General features: G+C 31.9%; 1 protein-coding gene across 2 annotated transcripts; it reads right to left on the bottom strand.

Annotated features, from left to right (window-relative positions):
* Positions 1–141: 141 nt before the first annotated feature.
* Positions 142–17,710, bottom strand: LOC106472780 (S-adenosylmethionine synthase-like). 2 transcript variants are annotated; one of them, XM_013933440.2, is made up of 9 exons: positions 17,454–17,708; positions 10,203–10,280; positions 7,531–7,653; positions 6,488–6,600; positions 5,908–6,051; positions 5,082–5,300; positions 2,686–2,868; positions 1,721–1,854; positions 142–573 (listed from the first exon to the last, which is right to left on the bottom strand). In XM_013933440.2, exons 1-9 carry the CDS (start codon positions 17,647–17,649, stop codon positions 447–449), a joined length of 1,317 nt encoding a protein of 438 aa, XP_013788894.1. In that variant the 5' UTR covers positions 17,650–17,708; the 3' UTR covers positions 142–446. The 2 variants fall into 2 exon arrangements, with proteins under 2 accessions (XP_013788894.1, XP_022258025.1); XM_022402317.1 differs by lacking the exon at positions 5,082–5,300 and having other exon boundaries at positions 17,454–17,710.
* Positions 17,711–19,318: the final 1,608 nt, after the last annotated feature.

The raw sequence follows: 19,318 nt of genomic DNA, 5'->3' as shown, positions 1-19,318 counted from the left end.
ATAGTTTATTTAAAATTTTGACAAAAGTAACATTTCCTAAGACTTTAGTGGATGTATAAAATAGTCAAAATAGATTAAAATAACATAAAATAATATTTTGTACACATTGCAAGTACGTAGCATCTAAATACTTCAGGCGAAATACGTACAGTTCTTTGTAGATAACTAACTATAGACACGCTGTTCATTTTATACCTTCTACATTTGTAAGTACTTTACATACTATAAACTATGGCATTGCTATTTACAAAATTTATGTAATCTTATGGTAAAATCCTTCAAAACTACTCACGGACCTTATTATCGAAGTTTACTATAATATTACCATCTCTTGATCGAATATAAAGAAAGAAATGTTATGATTCCAAAATTCATGTCACTTTCAAAAACAGTTTTAACATAAAACATGAAAACAAAGAAATTAATTACAAATTCCTTCCTAATATTTATTCAACAAAAGGGCATCCAGTTGGTAGCGTTAGCTTCTTCGTAATTTCCCAGGGAAAATCATCCCGACCGAAATGACCATAAGTACTCGTTTTCTGAAAAATCGGACGTTTTAAGTCCAAATCCCTGGAAGAGAAAACAAGAAGTTCGTGAATTCACTTACTATTCATTATACACTGAAATTAAAGTTTTGTTCTTGTTGTGTTCGCTGTTTTTGTTAAAAGTTTGCCAGAAGTACGTTTTGAGCATTTTCACTCGAAAATTTATTAAATAATACCAACAGTCAGTGGCGTATTTAACGTCGGTGCACTCGGAGCAACGCATCGACGGGCCCCTCATATTGCGGACCCTCAAAGTAATGCAAACAACTTATAAATTGATATACCTATAACTAATCATTACGGACGGGCCCCCTAAAAAAGTTGTACCGAGTAGTCTGAGGTGTTGAAAACGTCTCTGCCTCCAGAACAGTTAGCAGTAAAGCCAAATGTTTGTAGTTAAGGTTAGTATTGCTATAGTTCAGTATGTTAACATCACAACCAAAATAAATGAGATATAAAAATAACCACATTGATTGAATAAATGTGTGCATTCCTTTTATGTCCCTAATTTCCCCGAAAGAGGGGTGAAGGCCGCCCGGAGTAGTCATTTATTTTAACCACTCGCACCACAATACAGTAGGGTGTTGTCTGTCAGCCAGTTAATAAACACTAAAATGATGTCACACAAGGGACGCTTAACGTTGTAATTTGTACTGTCTTGACGTCAGTAAAACGTACGCATGCCATGAATCACGAGAAGAATTATGCACTCTGTAGGCTACATCACAGCATGACACATGAATTTGAAAAGTAAAAAAAAAATATTTGTTACTCTTAATTCTGGTTTTATTTACTCTTGAAACAGGAAATTTTCAGGTACCCTGCGGAAGTACATCTAGTATGTAATTAAAATTAGAATTATTTGAAATATGAAAACGATCTAAAAGTTTAGCTGAACTGTGAATTTAAAACAAAATATATTATTCGTAACGTTTTTTTAATAGTCCCCATTGGGTCAGCGGTAAATTCCAGGACTTGCAACACCTAATTGTGAGATACGATTGATTCCCTGTGAACAAACTTTTCCAATAATACAACCGTTGAAGTATTTTTTTTTATTCTTTGTATAGATTACAACCCTTTGGGGCTGGTAACTTACAATTACAGCTTCAGACTTGTATTTTTTTAATAAATTTAGAAACATTTTTTATCAAACAACAACTTGTACTCACTTTATGATCTTGCCTGGCCGCAAATCAAAGTTATCCCTGACGATCTGTAATAGTTCTAGATGAGAAAGTTTCGATGTTCCGTAGGTGAAAATTGCTATGGAGATTGGTTCGGATATACCGATAGCGTAGGAGAGCTGAAACAATGATGCATAGATATATAGCATCTTCATATACGAACATTCATATTAATCTTTCAAATTTCTAGCTTGTTTTACAAGTGGAAATAATATAGAAACACATTATTCAATAGTTAAAAAAAAAGGTATCCCCAATAGTTTTATTTATGACTCTGTACGAAACAGTGACAGACAAATTATACAATCTGAACAACAGTTCTCCAACTTTTCATTTTTTAAGGCTTCGCGATTATTTCTCCATTTACCCATATTCTGAACGAGTAGCATCTTATTCTATATTAACTATTCAACATATTCAGGAGCCCCCAGTGGCACAGCGGTATGTCTGCGGACTTACAACGCTAGAATCTGGGGCTCGATAACCGTGGTGGGCAGAGCACAGATAGCCCATTGTGTAGCTTTGTGCTTAATTACAGACAAACAAACATATTCTGGACGAATAGCATTCTATTCCATATTAACTATTTGACATATACTGGACTAGTAGCATTCTATTCCATATCAACTATTTGACATATTCTGAATGAGTAGCACCTTATTCTATATTAACTATTTGACATATTCTGAATGAGTAGCATCTTATTCTATATTAACTATTTGATATATTCTGAATGAGTAGGACCTTATTCTATATTAACTATTTGATATATTCTGAATGAGTAGGACCTTATTCTATATTAACTATTTGATATATTCTCTCAGTTTTGAATAAGATGCTCGCAAAACATTAAAACTAGGAAGATCGGCGAAAGAATTGGTTCAAAATCTCTAAAGTAATTAGGTATTTATAGTGGACAACAAACACCGAAAACATTTAAAACAACTTACCTGGACAAGACACCGTTTGCAGAGCTTAGATTTCACCAATGACTTTGCTACCCAGCGAGCAGCATAAGCAGCAGAGCGATCGACTTTGGTAGGATCCTTACCGGAAAAGGCTCCTCCTCCATGGGCTCCCCAGCCGCCGTAAGTATCAACTATTATCTTTCTCCCCGTCAAGCCTGCGTCACCCTAAGCATTACAAAGGAGACGTTTTATTTATCTTATTCTAATATGCATTGCTTTCAGATAAATATTAGGTTAAAAAAATGGAAATTTTCGTTTTCCTGTAGTTTTTGGCAGATTTCCTGAGCTAAAATATAACATACAACAGAGATGGCAAACATATAAACAATGTAAGTGTAATATTAATTTTATACAGTTTTAATACCTTACAGTTATTCCAATATTTTACTGTGATTTGAAAATATCAAAAGTTTCTTTGTAATCTGGTTAGGGTATGATTCCAATTTAAGGAAAATGAAACAGGCTTGTATATCTAATGGTTAAGCTTCTTCACAAGAACGTTAAGTGTCAATAAGATGGTTTCAAATACTACCAACGATAAAGATTTTTACCACAAAAGCAAAAAAACAAAAAAAACATATTCAACTGAGCGCGAGACTCACGCAATCGGCCTTGATCTCATGCTCTCAGGCATAAGTATTAAATTATCATTCAAGGAAAAACAGAAATGTTCTCATTCATCAAAAACAATCAGGCGTGTTGAGGACAGAAACTGTCTATTCTTGAGGTTCCTGGATATTCAAAGTATTTCACGCCAAGTGCTTATTAAAATGCATCAAGCTGCACCATATTTTACAAGATTTTCCCAAGGAAGCATGTCCTCCGGATCCCCCTAAATGACATCACGCTTTCGGTACTAATGGCGAGCAAGGTTATGTACACATCTCACTCTTGGCATATCTTTTATCAGATTTGTCATTAATAAAATTAATTGTTTTGTTTAAAAAATGTATATTGTTTTTACTGACTACGTGCATACTAATGATGCTGTACATTAAATACACGATTAATCATTTCACACTTCTTAATAAAAATGATACATTATATGCATGTCTGTGTATGTATGTATGTTAACATCCATCACCCACAGTTGGCTGGCTGGATTACCGTAATTTTTGGTACCGTAACTGGAAACTGTCGATGATGTATATGGGCTATTTAGGATTTTTGTCAGAGAAAAAGGTCACATTTCCAATATTTCATAGACTTTTGGCTTGTATCACCCATAGTTGGCTGGTTCGATTACCGTTTTTTTAATAAAAACTGGAATCTGTCCTACAGTGTACAGGAACTATTTAGTTTTAGGATTTTTGCCTAAGGGGAAGGATAAAAACACTCTAAAATAGGGCCAATTTCCACTTTTTTTATAGACTTTTGACAACAGTTTGTCAATCTTTACCTTCCACAAAGCAGGATACGCAATATATCATCTAATGAGATCATTAGGAATTTAATAACAAAATAAATAGGGAAGGGGGAATAATATCGAACATCGTCCTTTATATAATTTTTGCTTCCGTAAGTTAGTTATATAAATAGCCTAAAAGAAATGCGAAAATTCTCAGTTTTAAACCTATAGCTAGCAAGTCAAATATGAGAAAAATTACTTTCTAATGGGTAGTCCAAAAATATAATGTTACTGGTAACTGATTTAAAATTAACTTTTGTTTTGAAAAACAACACGAAGCTTTGAATAACTACATAATCTGTTTAATAAAAAACGTACTAACATGTGATTGTCTTCATTCACTAGATAAATGTTTTTATCCAGGCTGGAACAACATCAAACTTATATTTATGTTTCTAAATAACACATCATAATTACAAACTTATGAAATAGCATCAAACCTGTATTTTCATTTATAATTTATATCATACAGTTACTAACTTATAGAACAACATCAAACCTATATTTATGTTTCTAAGTAACGCATTACACTTACTAACTTATTAAGTGACATCAAACCTATGTTTACTTTTATAAGTAACATCAAACCTATATTTACTTTTATAAGTAACATCAAATCTGTATTTTCATTTATAAGTAATCTCATACAGTTAGTAACTTATAGAACAACATCGAACCTATATTTATGTTTCTAAATAACGCATTACACTTACTAACTTATTAAGTAACATCAAACCTATGTTTACTTTTATAAGTAGCATCAAGCCTATATTTACTTTTAAATAAGAACATCATGCACATACTAACTTATGGAGTAGCATCATACAGTTACTAACTTATAGAGTAACATCTGTCATATATTTACGTTTCTGAATAACATCCTACGGTTACTAATTAATATCAACTGTCGGTCAGTAACACCAGCCCTATATTTAGGTTTCTAAGTAACACTGTATAATTATTAACTTACCATAGGTCCACCTATGACAAATTTACCGCATGGATTAATGTGCAAAATTGTTTTATCATCCATCAGTTCGGGAGGAATAACAGTTTTGATGAGCTTTTCCAAGATCTGTTTGCGAAGTTCCTCTAAACTAATCTCATCAGAGTGCTGAACAGAGATAATAACGGTGTGTACCCGAATGGGCACAGCAACCCCATGGTCGAAGTAATACTCGCATGTTACCTAAACATCAATAATATGTGTGATAAATATGTTATAGTTTCATAAATTAAATAATTATCACAGACTAAATAAGTAGATATCTATATTATAAAGAGCTTCAAGAGCTACTATAAGTACAATGAAATTACTTAGTTAAAAAACATCCAAGATAACTATCCGAATCTGTTAGGATAGATAAAACACTTTTTTTGAAAAACCTAATCCATCGTGGAAAAGTATATTAAATTACTTTTTTTTTTATAAAGGCTTCAGATGATGAGAAACTAAAACACATGATATTTCAAGGAATCGCTGGTGAATAAATTAAAAGCTTTCAATTACCTTGTAGTCTTTCTAGTTTTACCTAACTGTATTTTTTTAGGTTGTATTTAGTTAAAAAATATTAAAGAGGGACTCTAGGTGAATAACTAAACTAACAATTTTCTTAGTTGATAAACAATTCCTATAATAGATATTTATCTTGTACTTGTTCGGGAAAATGTTCTGAAATATTAGTGTGTTTATTTCATTACACTAGAAAAGCTACTTTGATAAGGTTACATCTTCACCAGCTTAAAAATATGGATTATTGTTCTTGACAGTTCTAATCATTAAATGCAGTTTTTACCTGTGTTTTGGAATCTGGTCTAGCCCACCAGAATGTTCCATCTCGTCGCATTTCAGCTAAACGTAGATTTAACACGTGGGCTAATTTTACAGTCAACGGCATACATTCTTCAGTCTCATTGGTAGCATAGCCGAACATCAAGCCCTGAAAGTAATCAGACTAAATATTTCAATACTTATTTTTTATATATGAAATCAATAATATCGTATTCTCACGTGAACTGCTTTTAATCATTATTCATATGTATGATCTAGATTTTTATGAAAGCATATTGTCGTGAAATTAGCAGACTTTTTTTGAGCTTTCATAGTTTCTCGAGTTTGTAATATTTTTTGTTAAATTGACTAGATATATTTTATTGTATTTCCACAAAAATGTTTTAAAGGTTCATTATATATATAAAATGTTCTCTACATGTTTTTAAAGACGTGAAGCTACAATTTATTTAGACTTTTGAAGATTAATAGTTACCATAAAAAATAAACGAAAAATATAATGTAGTTTCAAATTATTTTATCAAGTGGAGAAAATATCCATAAAATTTACTATGGATCTTTTTAGGATATAAATAGAAAATAACCTGATCTCCAGCTCCCAATGTGTCTTCGTCCTTTTCGTGATGAACTCCGCTAGCAATGTTTTCACTTTGTTCTTCTATAGCCACCACTAGATTCATTGTTTTGTAGTCGAAACCTTTAAAAAAGTGGTAAAAATCCATCAGTAAATAAAACTAAACATATTATAATAGCTTAGTTAGTTATTTAGGTTATTAAATACGGAAGAATTAGAATTTGGTTTAGATTATCCAGTGAATTTTTAAACAGAAATTACATATTAATTATACTTGTCGTAAGATATTAGTTTTAGGCCTAGTGTACTTTTCAACACTACGTTCTTTATTCGGTCTTTTAGGGACACAGGCATATTACTATTATGGGTTACAAACTACTTTTTATTATACAAAAGTGGTCTATATTTAAAGATATGTTCAGTTCTACCTATCTATGTGTAATTTGGTCACAATATTTATATAGAGACAAAAGGAGAATAAAAGAAATACTAATATTCTAACGTAAAAATTTAAGAAACAATTACTGAAATAAAGAGTAATGCTTTGAATTACAATGCTGATATCCTCTGGCTGGCTTAATTAAGACAAGTCCCTTGTTATGTCAATGGTAAGTTTAAGGATTTACAGTGCTAAAATTCGGGTTTCAATTCTCCATGATGCATAGAGTGCAGATATTTCATTGTATAACTTTTAGCTGAACAACAACTTTATTGAGACAAAAATTATCAAACTAACAGTTTCTGAATAAATATAATAAACATAAGTTTATTCTTAAGCTCATATACACAGTATATTGCACGGGAAATCCTCATCTTCAAGTTTTTTCATTGGTGCAATTAAACTGTGATAGTGATAAAATATATTATCATATATAATACACAAGTTATACGTAAATGTTGATTTTCATCGTTCATGCGAAAACCGTTAACTTCAAACTAGAAGGTTATTCGTACCTTTTTCTTTGATATAGTTGAACAGTTTTGGGCTTGAAAATTGCCACAGTACAGAACCAAGAGAATAATTGCTACACATACCCAATAAAGCAGCCTTACCTTTAGAAGAATCGTCGTAACCAATATGCTTAATAGTGTTTCGAACAACCCTCTGATAGTCCACATGTGTCTTAGAAGTTATCTCTCCACATAAAAGAACCATACCCGTTTTGGTTACACATTCTGCGCGTGAAAGAAATTAAGTAGTTACATTTTGCTTTACTCTGAACATTTTACTAGCATAGTAACATATGAAGTGACAATAACATATGATGGGTTATTTTCTTTACTTCGATTTAGAGCGAAAATATTACATTGAAAACTTTCCTCTAATTTATAGGAATATCAATGCACATCAACATTGTAAAAACCTTTTGATATACTGACCTATAAAACACGTAACTTAATATATAAAATCATTTATTTTGGGTACATTAAGTGATTATGAATTGTTTTAACTGAATTAATAGGTTTGTATAAAACTGTAAAATATTCTTACGTTTGCAAAATGATCCACATTTATGAACAAAACATTGACAGAATAGTGAATTTAATGTCTCGTATGCTTTGTTGACTTTCTTCAATGCTTATTAGGTGAATGAATATTTTATTATATTTGATTAGATGTATTTGCCTACTTTAAATATAGATATACGGTATTGGAAATAATTACGGAAAAGTAATTGATACACATACAGGAGTAAAGAAAAATAATTAATTACAATTAAATGGCCAATTTATGTTTAATAAAATAATTATTACAAAAACTACAAAATAATAATTAATGAGTTATACAATGCACTAGTATTTTGGTGTTTCCTTTAAATAGAGCAGTTCTTGCATTTTTATGCTACCATAAGTTTTTCAATATACAATTGTGAAATATTGTTCCAAATGCCCTGTATTACTCCCCAAAATTCAGTCAAATTGTTTCACTAGACATTTTCCTTGGTCTCTTCCATCCAGGTATCGTTTCACCACATTTTCTACGTGCTTGGGATCACTGACTTGTTAAAAGATGAATGTCTACTCAAAACGTCTTGTTCCCGAGAGAATTGTGTGATGGATAAGAAACTAATTGTACCTGTCAGCGGTCAAAGTATCATCAATTATGTTTAGATCTCAAACACCATTAGCTGTATTAATTGTATTAATCTCCATTGTTGATTATTGTCAAAGAATTAAAGTTTGGGTTCATCTGTAAAGAGCATCCTCGTTTGGCTCTGCTCATTCCAATAGCTTTTGACCAGATACAAATCGACTACTTCTTTCTAATGTTTATGTTACTGTTCTGGAGGTAACATCCACACTCTACTTACAGTTAGGTCATTGTAAGATCTCTACCGGGTTGTCGTGTATCTTGGAAAAAACATACCTTGGAATACTTAACGACACTTTTGAAATGTTTGTGCTTTCTAGTTCAGCCAATTTTTATCAACAATACAAGATAATATTTGCATTCATTATATACCCGTTTTATTAACCCTTTTTATAATTATTATCAATGTTTTACATATTTAATAGACATAAACATTAGTAAATCTGCGAGAACAGCTGAAACAATACCACCTTCCTTTAACGCATTATACTTACACCATTTCTTAGAATCGTCCTTCATGTCCTAAAATTCACTAAAATATAACATCATACAACAAATTTACGAATGGCTAAAAATTTAGATTTTACTACATCGTTTATGATGGGGTTGAGCAAAAACGTATAAGCATCCATTGGAAACGACTTAATAATGTGTGGTCCCGCCTTTGGCAGTAAAACTATTTCAGTTTTTTATAGTAAAGGGATCTGCAAGTTCCTGAAAGGTATGTTGAGGATTTAGGTTCCATTCCTCGATGACACAAGCTGGCATAAAGTACGACGGTTTCATGCACTCACGATGATCTTCCAGCTACCATTTACCTGATGAGACTTGCGGAATAATCGCCATTAATAACCTTTAAATATTGTCCATATTGTAAAACCAAGAAGTTGCGAAATTTGAGTCACTAAAGCATCTGTTAATCGGGCTCCTATAATCTGTCCTCTTTGAAAATCAGCTAATTAACATGCATTTTGTTCTCGTATTGCTTGATAGCTAATGTAGAACTCAGCTTACATATGTTCATATAATATACAGCACTTGGTAAAGAGATAATCGGAGTCAATTTTTAATCAGTCAGCTTAAAATATAGTCCAGTTAATATCTGGGAAAGAATGGCACATCTTTAAGCAGGTGTTTCTAATTTTTCCAACCTCAGTTTGTTGTGAAACATTAGAATTAGTAATAACAGTAAAATGTTGGTATTAAACACATAACATGCCTCCATTGAAATATACATCGTAAGCATACGATTCTTAACTCGACGATAATGTTTGTATACGTAATGTAATCGTCCTTTATATTTAATGTTTTTGTTCTGTTTTTTATTGTAAATATGATTACTGAGAAATAAATAAGAGCTAGATGGCTAATTTTGTATAATCACAAGAAGCAATAATTTATTAAACTTAGATCTAATATATGATTATATGTGTGAACACACACACATATATATATATATATTAACGTATCTGAGAATGAGATCTAATGGTAATATTTAAATAGGTAAATTCAAATACACGACTTGGTAACAAAATACAGTGAATAATCAGCATAGAACATCTCTTGGACTGTTGCGATATTATTATTTTTAAACCACATCTAGTTATAATATTTGATTTTCCAGTTTACTTACCACACGCTACCTTTGCATCCGGGTCTTGGGAAAGATGTGCGTCTAAAATGGCGTCACTGATTTGGTCACACATTTTATCTATTACGGAAAAACAAATTGACTTGTGGTATTTATATTTGGATAATGAGTACAAAAGCTACTACTGAAAACTTAACCAACAAACTAAAAATGCTCAGACACAAAAGCTTTTCTAACATGCACAAACTAGAATCTGTTGAAATTAACAATTAATCATTGCATTAAATTAATTTCACTTTGTGATTCTAACCTGTAACGTTTTATACAAGATTCTTATATTTGTGTTTTATATAGAAATAAGAATCAAGCCATATTAGGTCATCGTTTTGATTCAAATTTTGTGATTCAAGTGTAAGTTTGTTTGTTTGTTTGCTGAGTTTCACGAGAGCTATATGCGCTAGCCGTTCCTAATTTTTAAATAATAGACTAGAGAAAAGGAGTGTTTGTTTGTTTGAAGTTAAGCACAAAGCTACACAATAGACTATCTGTGCTCTGGCCACCACGGGTATCGAAACCCGATTTCTAGCGTTGTAAGTCCGCAGAGAGAAGGAAACTAGTCAATACGACCCACTGTCAACTCTTGGGCTACTCTTAGCAACAAATAGTGAGACTAGTTATCATATTATAACGCCTTCCAGGGCTAAGAGGGTGAGCATGTTCGGCAAAGGGTTTCGATCCTGCGATCCACAGATTGCCAGTCAAACGCCCTAACCACCAGGCCATGCAAGAGATTTACATGCTAAACATAGACACATGTTCGCTTCTAATACTCTGAAAATATGTGACTTATGTGGTTAGGACGTTGCAGTCTCATAGATGTAAATCTCTTGCATGGCCTGGTGGTTAGGGCGTTACAGTCTCATAGATGTAAATCTCTTGCATGGCCTGGTGGTTAGGGCGTTACAGTCTCATATAAGTTTGTACGTTATGTTGTAATTCTAAGACGATTATCCTTCATAAACAACTGGTACGCAGTATATAAGTCTGACGCTTTGATGATTTTACTTTTAACCGACTTTGAATGCTTTTTCCTGACTAGTGTAAAAATGTACAACGGCACTGGATGTTCCATAGCGTTAATAGTTTTAAATACAGCCCAGTAATACATAAACTATAATAATAAAGACTATCTTGTTCAACTGAAGATGAAGTATTGGAAACGCTGTACTATTATCGTGCTAAGATACACGTCCAAATAACACATTATTCATGATTAAGCATTAAAAGAAAATCGGAACTTGCACAGAAATGGAGTTATCATGTATGATCGGAAAATATAATATTTACTAACGCCTACAAGTAAACTTATTTTCTCCACTATAAACTAGATATAATGATATATGAGCGTCATGAAATGATTCGCATAATAGGTTTGCATATATGACAGTGAGACTGGATAAATTATTCAAATAAAAGGTATTTTCTTGGTTGTACAATTTACAAAAGAAACAAATACTATCACTGTTGTTATAGTACTGTGAGTTTTTCTACATAAGAAAATACGTTTTTGATTAATTCAAAAAGGTTTCTAAAACAAAATCTTAAAATTTCCTCCAGTCCCAATTTTCTGTTATATATATATATATATTTATTTATATATAATACATTAACGTGTTTCGAAACGATAACTGATATACTTTTTCGACATTTCTATTGTTAACTTTTGACCTTTTGATCCTAAAAGTATGCCATTTTAGGACATTCTATTCTACCAAGGGGTCAGTTTTATCAACCTCAAAATATTCCAATGTTGTGATAGAGCTACATAAGATCAAGCAAGACAGCCCCTCCCCACATTTTAACTCCACCAGCTAGATAATTTGGACGTACTATAATAAACATGATCGATTTCTTGACCTTTGAACTCACAATGCTATCATGATCTTACTGTAAAGGATTTAGAAACTCGTTTGTTTGTTTTTTAATGAAGACTGATCTTCAGAATATTTCCACATAACATAAAGGATCGATAATTACTTTCTAGACTAAGAAGTTACAACAAATCGGGAAAAGCAAAGGCCGCTGTAACACATAAACAACTGGGATTTAAACAATGTGAAAACGATAAAATGCACTCTAAAAAGAAAGGTATTTTTCCTTCAAATTCCAAGGATGTAGCATATTTTCCAACTTCCTTTCTGGCCAGTTCCAAATTATATTATCATGTCACAAAAGAGATTTGTGAATAAAAGTGAAATCTTATAGACTGTACATCTTATAGACCAGCGTTTCCCAAACTTTTTTGGCCACGGAACACTTTTCAGCTGAGAGAAAGTTAACGGAACACTATACAAGTGAAATATCGGTGTAGAGGGTATGTTTCGCGCGCAGCGCCCTCTAGATTTGTATATTATTCATTTATTTATTTAATCAAATTACATATTAATGAATTTTTACATTTTTATGATTATAATATATTTTAGGTACAAACCTCTCCACTAAGATATTATGTGGAATAGATATGGCATTTTCTATAATTCTTTTTCAATGCGAAATCAATATTATCTAATTTTAATACATAGGAAAATATATCATAATAAGTTATGATCGTACAAACAATGTTAAATATTTTATCAAAGTTAAAATCATGATTTTTTCACGGAGCACTTATCAATCTCGGACGGAACACCAGTTCCAAGAAACATAGTTTCGGAAATGCTGTTATAGACTATAAATCTTATAGAATGTAAATGTTATAGACTGGAAATCTTATAGACTATAGATCTTATAGACTGGAAATCTTAGAGAATATAGATCTTATAGACTTTAGATCGCATAGACTGTAGATTATATAGACCAGTGGTTCCCAACCTGGGGTTCGCATAGGTAATACCATCTCATTAAACAAGTAAGTTTTTAATACTGATGTGTTTTTTTAATTGCACACTCAGTTATATATGTCTTTTATTTGATAGTGAAAAATGGGAGAACGAGTTAATTATTAGTTAATAAAAACAGTTTGTTGGGTAGACGGAATCTTTCAAAAACATGGGGGCCGTGGGGGAAAAAATGATAATAAAAAGAGGTTCTTGGTGGAGAAAAGGTTGGGAACTACTGGTATAGACTATAGATCTTGAGACTGTAGATCTTATAGACTGTAGATCGTACAGACTTTAGATCTTGAGACTGTAGATCGTATAGACTTTAGATCTTGAGACTGTAGATCCCTCCTTTATCTTGTATCTAACTTGCTTAACTTTATTATGTATGCAACCCTGTTTATTCTATTTTCTCTAACTGTGAGTTGTTGTTTGTTATTAAGCACAAAGGTACATAAAGGGCTATCTGTGCTCTGCCCACCACAGGTATCAAAACCCGGTTTCTAGTCTAATTGTATGGAAGTATTAAAATATTTCATCTAAAACTGTATTTGTCCGTTAACAGCTCGCTGTTAAAAAAGTTGCCGACCCTAATGTTGTTTCCTCCCTTTTGCCAAATACGTAGAAGACTAAACGGTAGACAACAGAATTTTTCGATTATCGAAAAAATGTATTAAGATGTCAACATCAAGTTATAATGCCGTTTTTTCTTTGTTTGAAATTTTCTGATTGGATAATAAACAGTATTATTCACAAATCAAGAATCGAACACAGTACTCCAGAAAACACCAATTCATTAAGTTCTCGTTATTACAGTATCGTCAAGTCATAAAGGTTCTATAATAAATGCTTAGAAGCAATGTTTTCTTGAATTTGTTGACTGATTTTGTATTTATTTTTTTAATTCTAAATAGTGATATTCGTTATTCGTCAACAAGGTCGAACCTTATAGGCATTTCCGAATTTCTCTGACGTACAAAGTTTATTCCTTGAAAACAAAGTGAAATATATATATGGCTATCTAGATTTAATAAAAGTGTTACAAATCTAGATGATAAAATCAGTATCAAGTATCCAAATCTGGAGGGATCACGTAGAACCGCTTCAAACCGGTTTTAACCACTTGTTCTATATATGTTCTGTGAGTAACTGTGATATGTGTGTTTTTTGTACTTGTAAGCAGCGTTTTCAACCCTTAAGTCCCAGTTGCTGTTGAAAGGTCACCATCTCTCTAGTTCAAAGTACAAGACATTTCAATTCACAACGTAAACACACGTGATAGGGGAGATTTTGAAACAAATTTCTCTATTAACCCTGGAATTACCGATATGTACTTCCATCGGCTTTTAAGTACATTTTTCTAAACTATTGATGCTATAAATTGCTTGTGGGTCTGTGACTTTGTTAGTTACAGGTCCTTAATAACATATGTGTCACACAAAAATACATAAACAAAAATACCATCAATATTACACTCACTAATTAGATCTTCAATGGATCTTACATTAAAAAATAAGTGATTTCCCCTAATATTTTTGTTCAGTTCTTTACACTGAGCGTTGCAAAAGGCAAAAACAAAATGTTTCAATATGATGCAATATGTGTCTCCCACAAAGTGTACATCAGTAATCGATGTGTTCGAAGGAAAACGAAGTTTGATAATAAACAAGATTACGACACTTATGATATACAACAAAAAGGGGACATAGATAAACGTTCCGGAATTTTATCAGATTCCATCTTCAGTATCTGAGCAAAATAAAATAAATTTACATAAGTCTTTGGACATTGTCAAAGTACAATTACTAAATATAACCATAATTAAACAAATAAAACACAAAACAGTAATCATGGGGAGAAACTACAGCAAGAAAACACAACAACAAAAAAGGGTTAAATCAGTAATACGAACATATTAAAAAATGCATGATTTAAATGAAGACTGCATGTTGTTCAGTTTTGGAGAGTGCTGTTTGATGTGGAGGGTTTCTTTAATCAATAATTCCAGGTCAGTATTAAACTTGCAGAGGATAGAGAAATTTGATAGTACAGGTCGATGTCCTGTTTCTTCACTATGTTGGCGTATAGAGGAAACACGGGGGTTACTCAATTTTTTTTTGCGTTTTGATAGAAATTCCCATATGTTCATAGCCTCTGACTTTTAAATGGCGTTTGGTTTTGCCAATATAGGAGGCCTTACAGATTAAATTTTTAAAAAATCAACTTAAACGCATACTTGGTCGTTACTACCCTCAAGCGGATTTCAGATTAGTTTTAAATCCACATCACGCATAAAAAAGTTTTCCCAACTAAAGATCTCCTCCCCATTCCTTATTGTTCCTGGCTTGTCTATCTTTACACGTGTGGAGATTGTAAGGCCTCCTATATTGGCAAAACCAAACGTCATTTAAAAGTCAGAACCTATGAACATATGGGAATTTCCATCAAAACGCAAAAAAATAAATAAATTGAATAACCCCTGTGTTTGGGTGCGTTATAAGAGCGACAGCGAAATCCCACTATTCGAATTGACGAGGAACTATTGTGTAGTTAATTTCTCTATGATCTGCCAGATCAAAATTATGAGCGAATTACTGAAATAAACAAAGGAACAACGACTATTTTTTTTGTGAAAATATATGTTTCTATTTTGATCAATTATTATAAATCATTTATGGTAAATTATATTTAATACAAGTTTTCGCAATATCTTGATTGATAATCTAACCAGACAGAAATGATTATCATATTTATTTATGAAATACTAGTTTTTTATTATTTTTTCTGAATCATCCTTGTACCTTCATTCACAAAGTATTATTTATTTAATAAAGCATTAATTTGTTAGTAACGTAGCATATGCTATTTTATATCCAGGAAATTATTAACGAAAGTAAAATTTCAAAGTAAAACCAGAGTAGGCTATAATAGGAAATTTTTAGAAAAAAACCTTCAACAATAAAATTGTCGAGAATATTTTATAACTACTAATAGTGGTTAAATTTATTGTTAAGAAGACAGTAAAGTTAGGTTTTTTGGTTTTTTTTCTTTTGTATCGAATCGAATTTCAGGTCATGTTTTGATTTATTTAGATCATTAAAAGATGTAAATTGGGATTGGCAGGGTTTGTAATATTGAGATTATAGCAATTTTGAATGACAATAATATAAAAATCGTTGTATTTTTGAAACTAACAAAGAGTTCAAAATTATGTCTGTCTTGTCGATGAGCCTCGGGAAGTACTCCTCCATGTCTGAAGTTCATTGTACAGCCAGGGCGCTAAATGAAACGTTATTTAAACCAATGGAATTTTTCAAAGTAGGAAATACGAGGCAACAAAATATTTTGTGTAAAATTTCATTATATTTGTCTCAAACACGTGGTATATGTATATATGACAACTTCCGTTAAAATGATTATCTAATAGCTAAGTAGAGATTTTTGTAATTCCTCACAAAAATGCTTTCCTTAATATTTACAGTAAATTAGTTTGCGTGAGCATGCGTATATTTAAGTTTTTTTATTGGGGTGCTGAATTAAAAGGGTTAACACATTGTATTTTTATAAGTTCATATACTAAACCTTTCCGTAAATAATACCAATAGATATTAAAGTGATTTTAGATAAATTTTCAACAACCAGGTTAGTTAAGGTTACACAACGGATAAGTAGTATTTACAATACAACTCTGAACTTTTCCAAAATATAAACTATTTTTTGCTTTCATACTTCCCATATTTGAGCATAATGCATTACGACATTACGATCGTGATTTTCTTTGCTTTTGTTTATTGTTTGTTCTGCTTTCTGCGCTAGCCGTCCCTCACTTGGAAGTGATAGACTAGAGGGTTGTCAGCTAATCAGCATCACCCACTACTCTTTACCAACTAATAGCGGGATTGTCTGTCACATTATAAAACTCCCACTGCTGAAAGAGGGAGAATGTTCGGTGACTGGATTCGAATCCGTTACCTAAAGATTGTGAATCGAGTGTCCTAACAGCTAGGCTACACCAGATAAGATTTGTATTTGAAATATAGCTCATTAGAGTGAAAAATAGTCTTGATTTAAGGATCCCTCTTTCGAAATATTCACATAAAACGATTGTTGTTACTTCGTTCATAGGAGTGGAATTCATTTCACAAATATAAATTAAATGGAGGAAAAATTCCACCTACTGTTTCACATATTTTATTTTTATGATGAAACAAAAGCTTAACTAAAATTTGGACGTTACTTTATGTCAAATTAAAACAACCATATTTACTGTTATATAATATTCATTATAACTTTGTTTTTATGTTTAAAACTTTACCTGGAACTAACAACGAAGCAGGCATACATATCTGGCTCTATTGCCAAACCTCAAATGGTTGTTTTACATTCACAGAAATAAGATATTCTTGCAAGTTACCTGGATGACCTTCTCCTACAGATTCGGAGGTGAATAAAAACACCTCTCCACGGCCTGGATGTTCCATATAGCCATCATACACATGGACGGGCCAGCTAGGTAGCCCATCTGTGTCTGAATGAAGATGTTGGTGCATCTCCATAAAACTGTTGAAGGACTGACTCGAAGGAATCCCGGCTCCTAGATCAGTTGTCATGTCTTTACTTCTCTTGTAAGCAACACTGCTTAAGTCTAAAAATCGAGAGACCGATACAACCAGCAGCTGCAGCTTTTATGCACAACTTTCAATGTCACGTGACCTTAAGGGGCAAAACTTGAAGATATCATGATTCTGGTGAAATCACATGGTTTCAAAAATTAGAAAAAAAAATTACAGCTTGTACATACTGTCGTTGGTTTGTATATTAATCGCTAGTTTAGAATATACTGAGCTCAGTTAGTAGAGAAATATTAAGTGTTAAGTTAGATAACTATCAAATCAAACAAATAGTAATTCAAGAATTATCACAAAGAAACAATTTACTGAATTGTATTTAAAACGTATATTCTAAAAGCATCTAATATTTTTAAACTTACCAACAAGTAATATCATAAGTAAACTATAAAATGTTTGGGCTTTATGGTAAACCATTAAGCTTATTGTAAAAATGTTAGTCCTAAAACCGCAATTTAGTCAATGCTTAAAAAAAAAACAGTACATAATAATGAGAAAAAGGAAAGAACTGTTTTATTATTAATCATCATGTTTAATTTAATTTCTTAAATTTCTACCAAGCTTATTACACGAAATACTGACGCAAGTCCATTTGTAATCCTCTTAAAGTTTCATTGACTGGGTCAAAGTTCAACTGTTATAAGACCTGCGTAACTGATGAAGCAATGTCCTTCGTCACAAGAGGATATTTGTTTGATGTATACAGAAAAAACAAAAAGGCAACTTTAAGGTTAAAGTTACATCTATATGGACAAATGAAAGTGTGGTTCAATGACATCAAGACAACTAAGTAACAAAAATCTAAAAATACATTTATCAGTAGCGCCACTAGAAGAAGAACTATGTTCTTTATATTGATAACGTATACACGTTTCGGACTGAATCATTTATAATGCGAAACGTTGTTTATTACAATAGCTAAAGGAATGAACTTTTCTTGCTAAACGCGTAAATAAGATGACTTTTTCTAAGCACAAATCTAAATAATAAGTTACCTGTGCTATGTCAGCCGCAGGTATCGAAACCCGATTTTTAGTATTATAAGCCCTCAGACTTACCATTAAGCCACCAGAGGGCTGGGAACAGTTTTATCTTATTTTAGAAGGATAAAGGAATTTACATAAAAAAAAAATTAAGAAGCTCTAAAGTAGGACTGTTTTTGCTAGGAAATATTTTCATAAATTTCTAATTTTGCTTAGCAAATTCGAAATTACGTAGGTGATTCCTAATTAGCAGGTTTCAATTGTTCTTATTTCTTATTGGCTGTAAAGGTAAGACGACAAGTCAAAGATTGAATTATGCTTAGTTGAGTGGAATTTTCCTCCTCATAAAGTTGCCTAGTGTCTAGGAACATGATATTCATCGGTGAGCTGAATGTTTTAATGAAACGTATTGGGTAGGCTAATAAATATTGAGTGTGGTGCTTCCCCCCTGCTGCTGCCATTACGAAAAAATATTAAAGTTGGAAATTATTCAACGTTTTGTCATTGAGACTTTTCAATGAATAATTCAGTATTCAAGTATGTTTAAAAGTTTTTTTTTTATATAAACAGAACAAATATTATTAAATTCAAAATTATTATATCTATCTAAGCTGCAGTCATCCCTCTTTGGATGTAACTCTCTGTCAGATCATTCCAGTATTTCCGAT

This window comes from Limulus polyphemus, unplaced genomic scaffold (genome assembly GCF_000517525.1).
Source record: "Limulus polyphemus unplaced genomic scaffold, Limulus_polyphemus-2.1.2 Scaffold124, whole genome shotgun sequence".
Classification (NCBI taxonomy): domain Eukaryota; kingdom Metazoa; phylum Arthropoda; class Merostomata; order Xiphosura; family Limulidae; genus Limulus; species Limulus polyphemus.
This window is presented reverse-complemented; position numbering and strand designations above follow the sequence as displayed.

Coding starts and splice junctions, on each gene's coding strand:
- LOC106472780 (XM_013933440.2), bottom strand. CDS start 17,649: ATGACAACTGATCTAGGAGCCGGGATTCCTTCGAGTCAGTCCTTCAAC. Junction 7,654..10,202: donor GGATGCAAAGGTAGCGTGTG/GTAAGTAAACTG, acceptor TTTCACGCGCAG/AATGTGTAACCAAAACGGGT. Junction 574..1,720: donor CGGCCAGGCAAGATCATAAA/GTGAGTACAAGT, acceptor TTTCTCTTCCAG/GGATTTGGACTTAAAACGTC.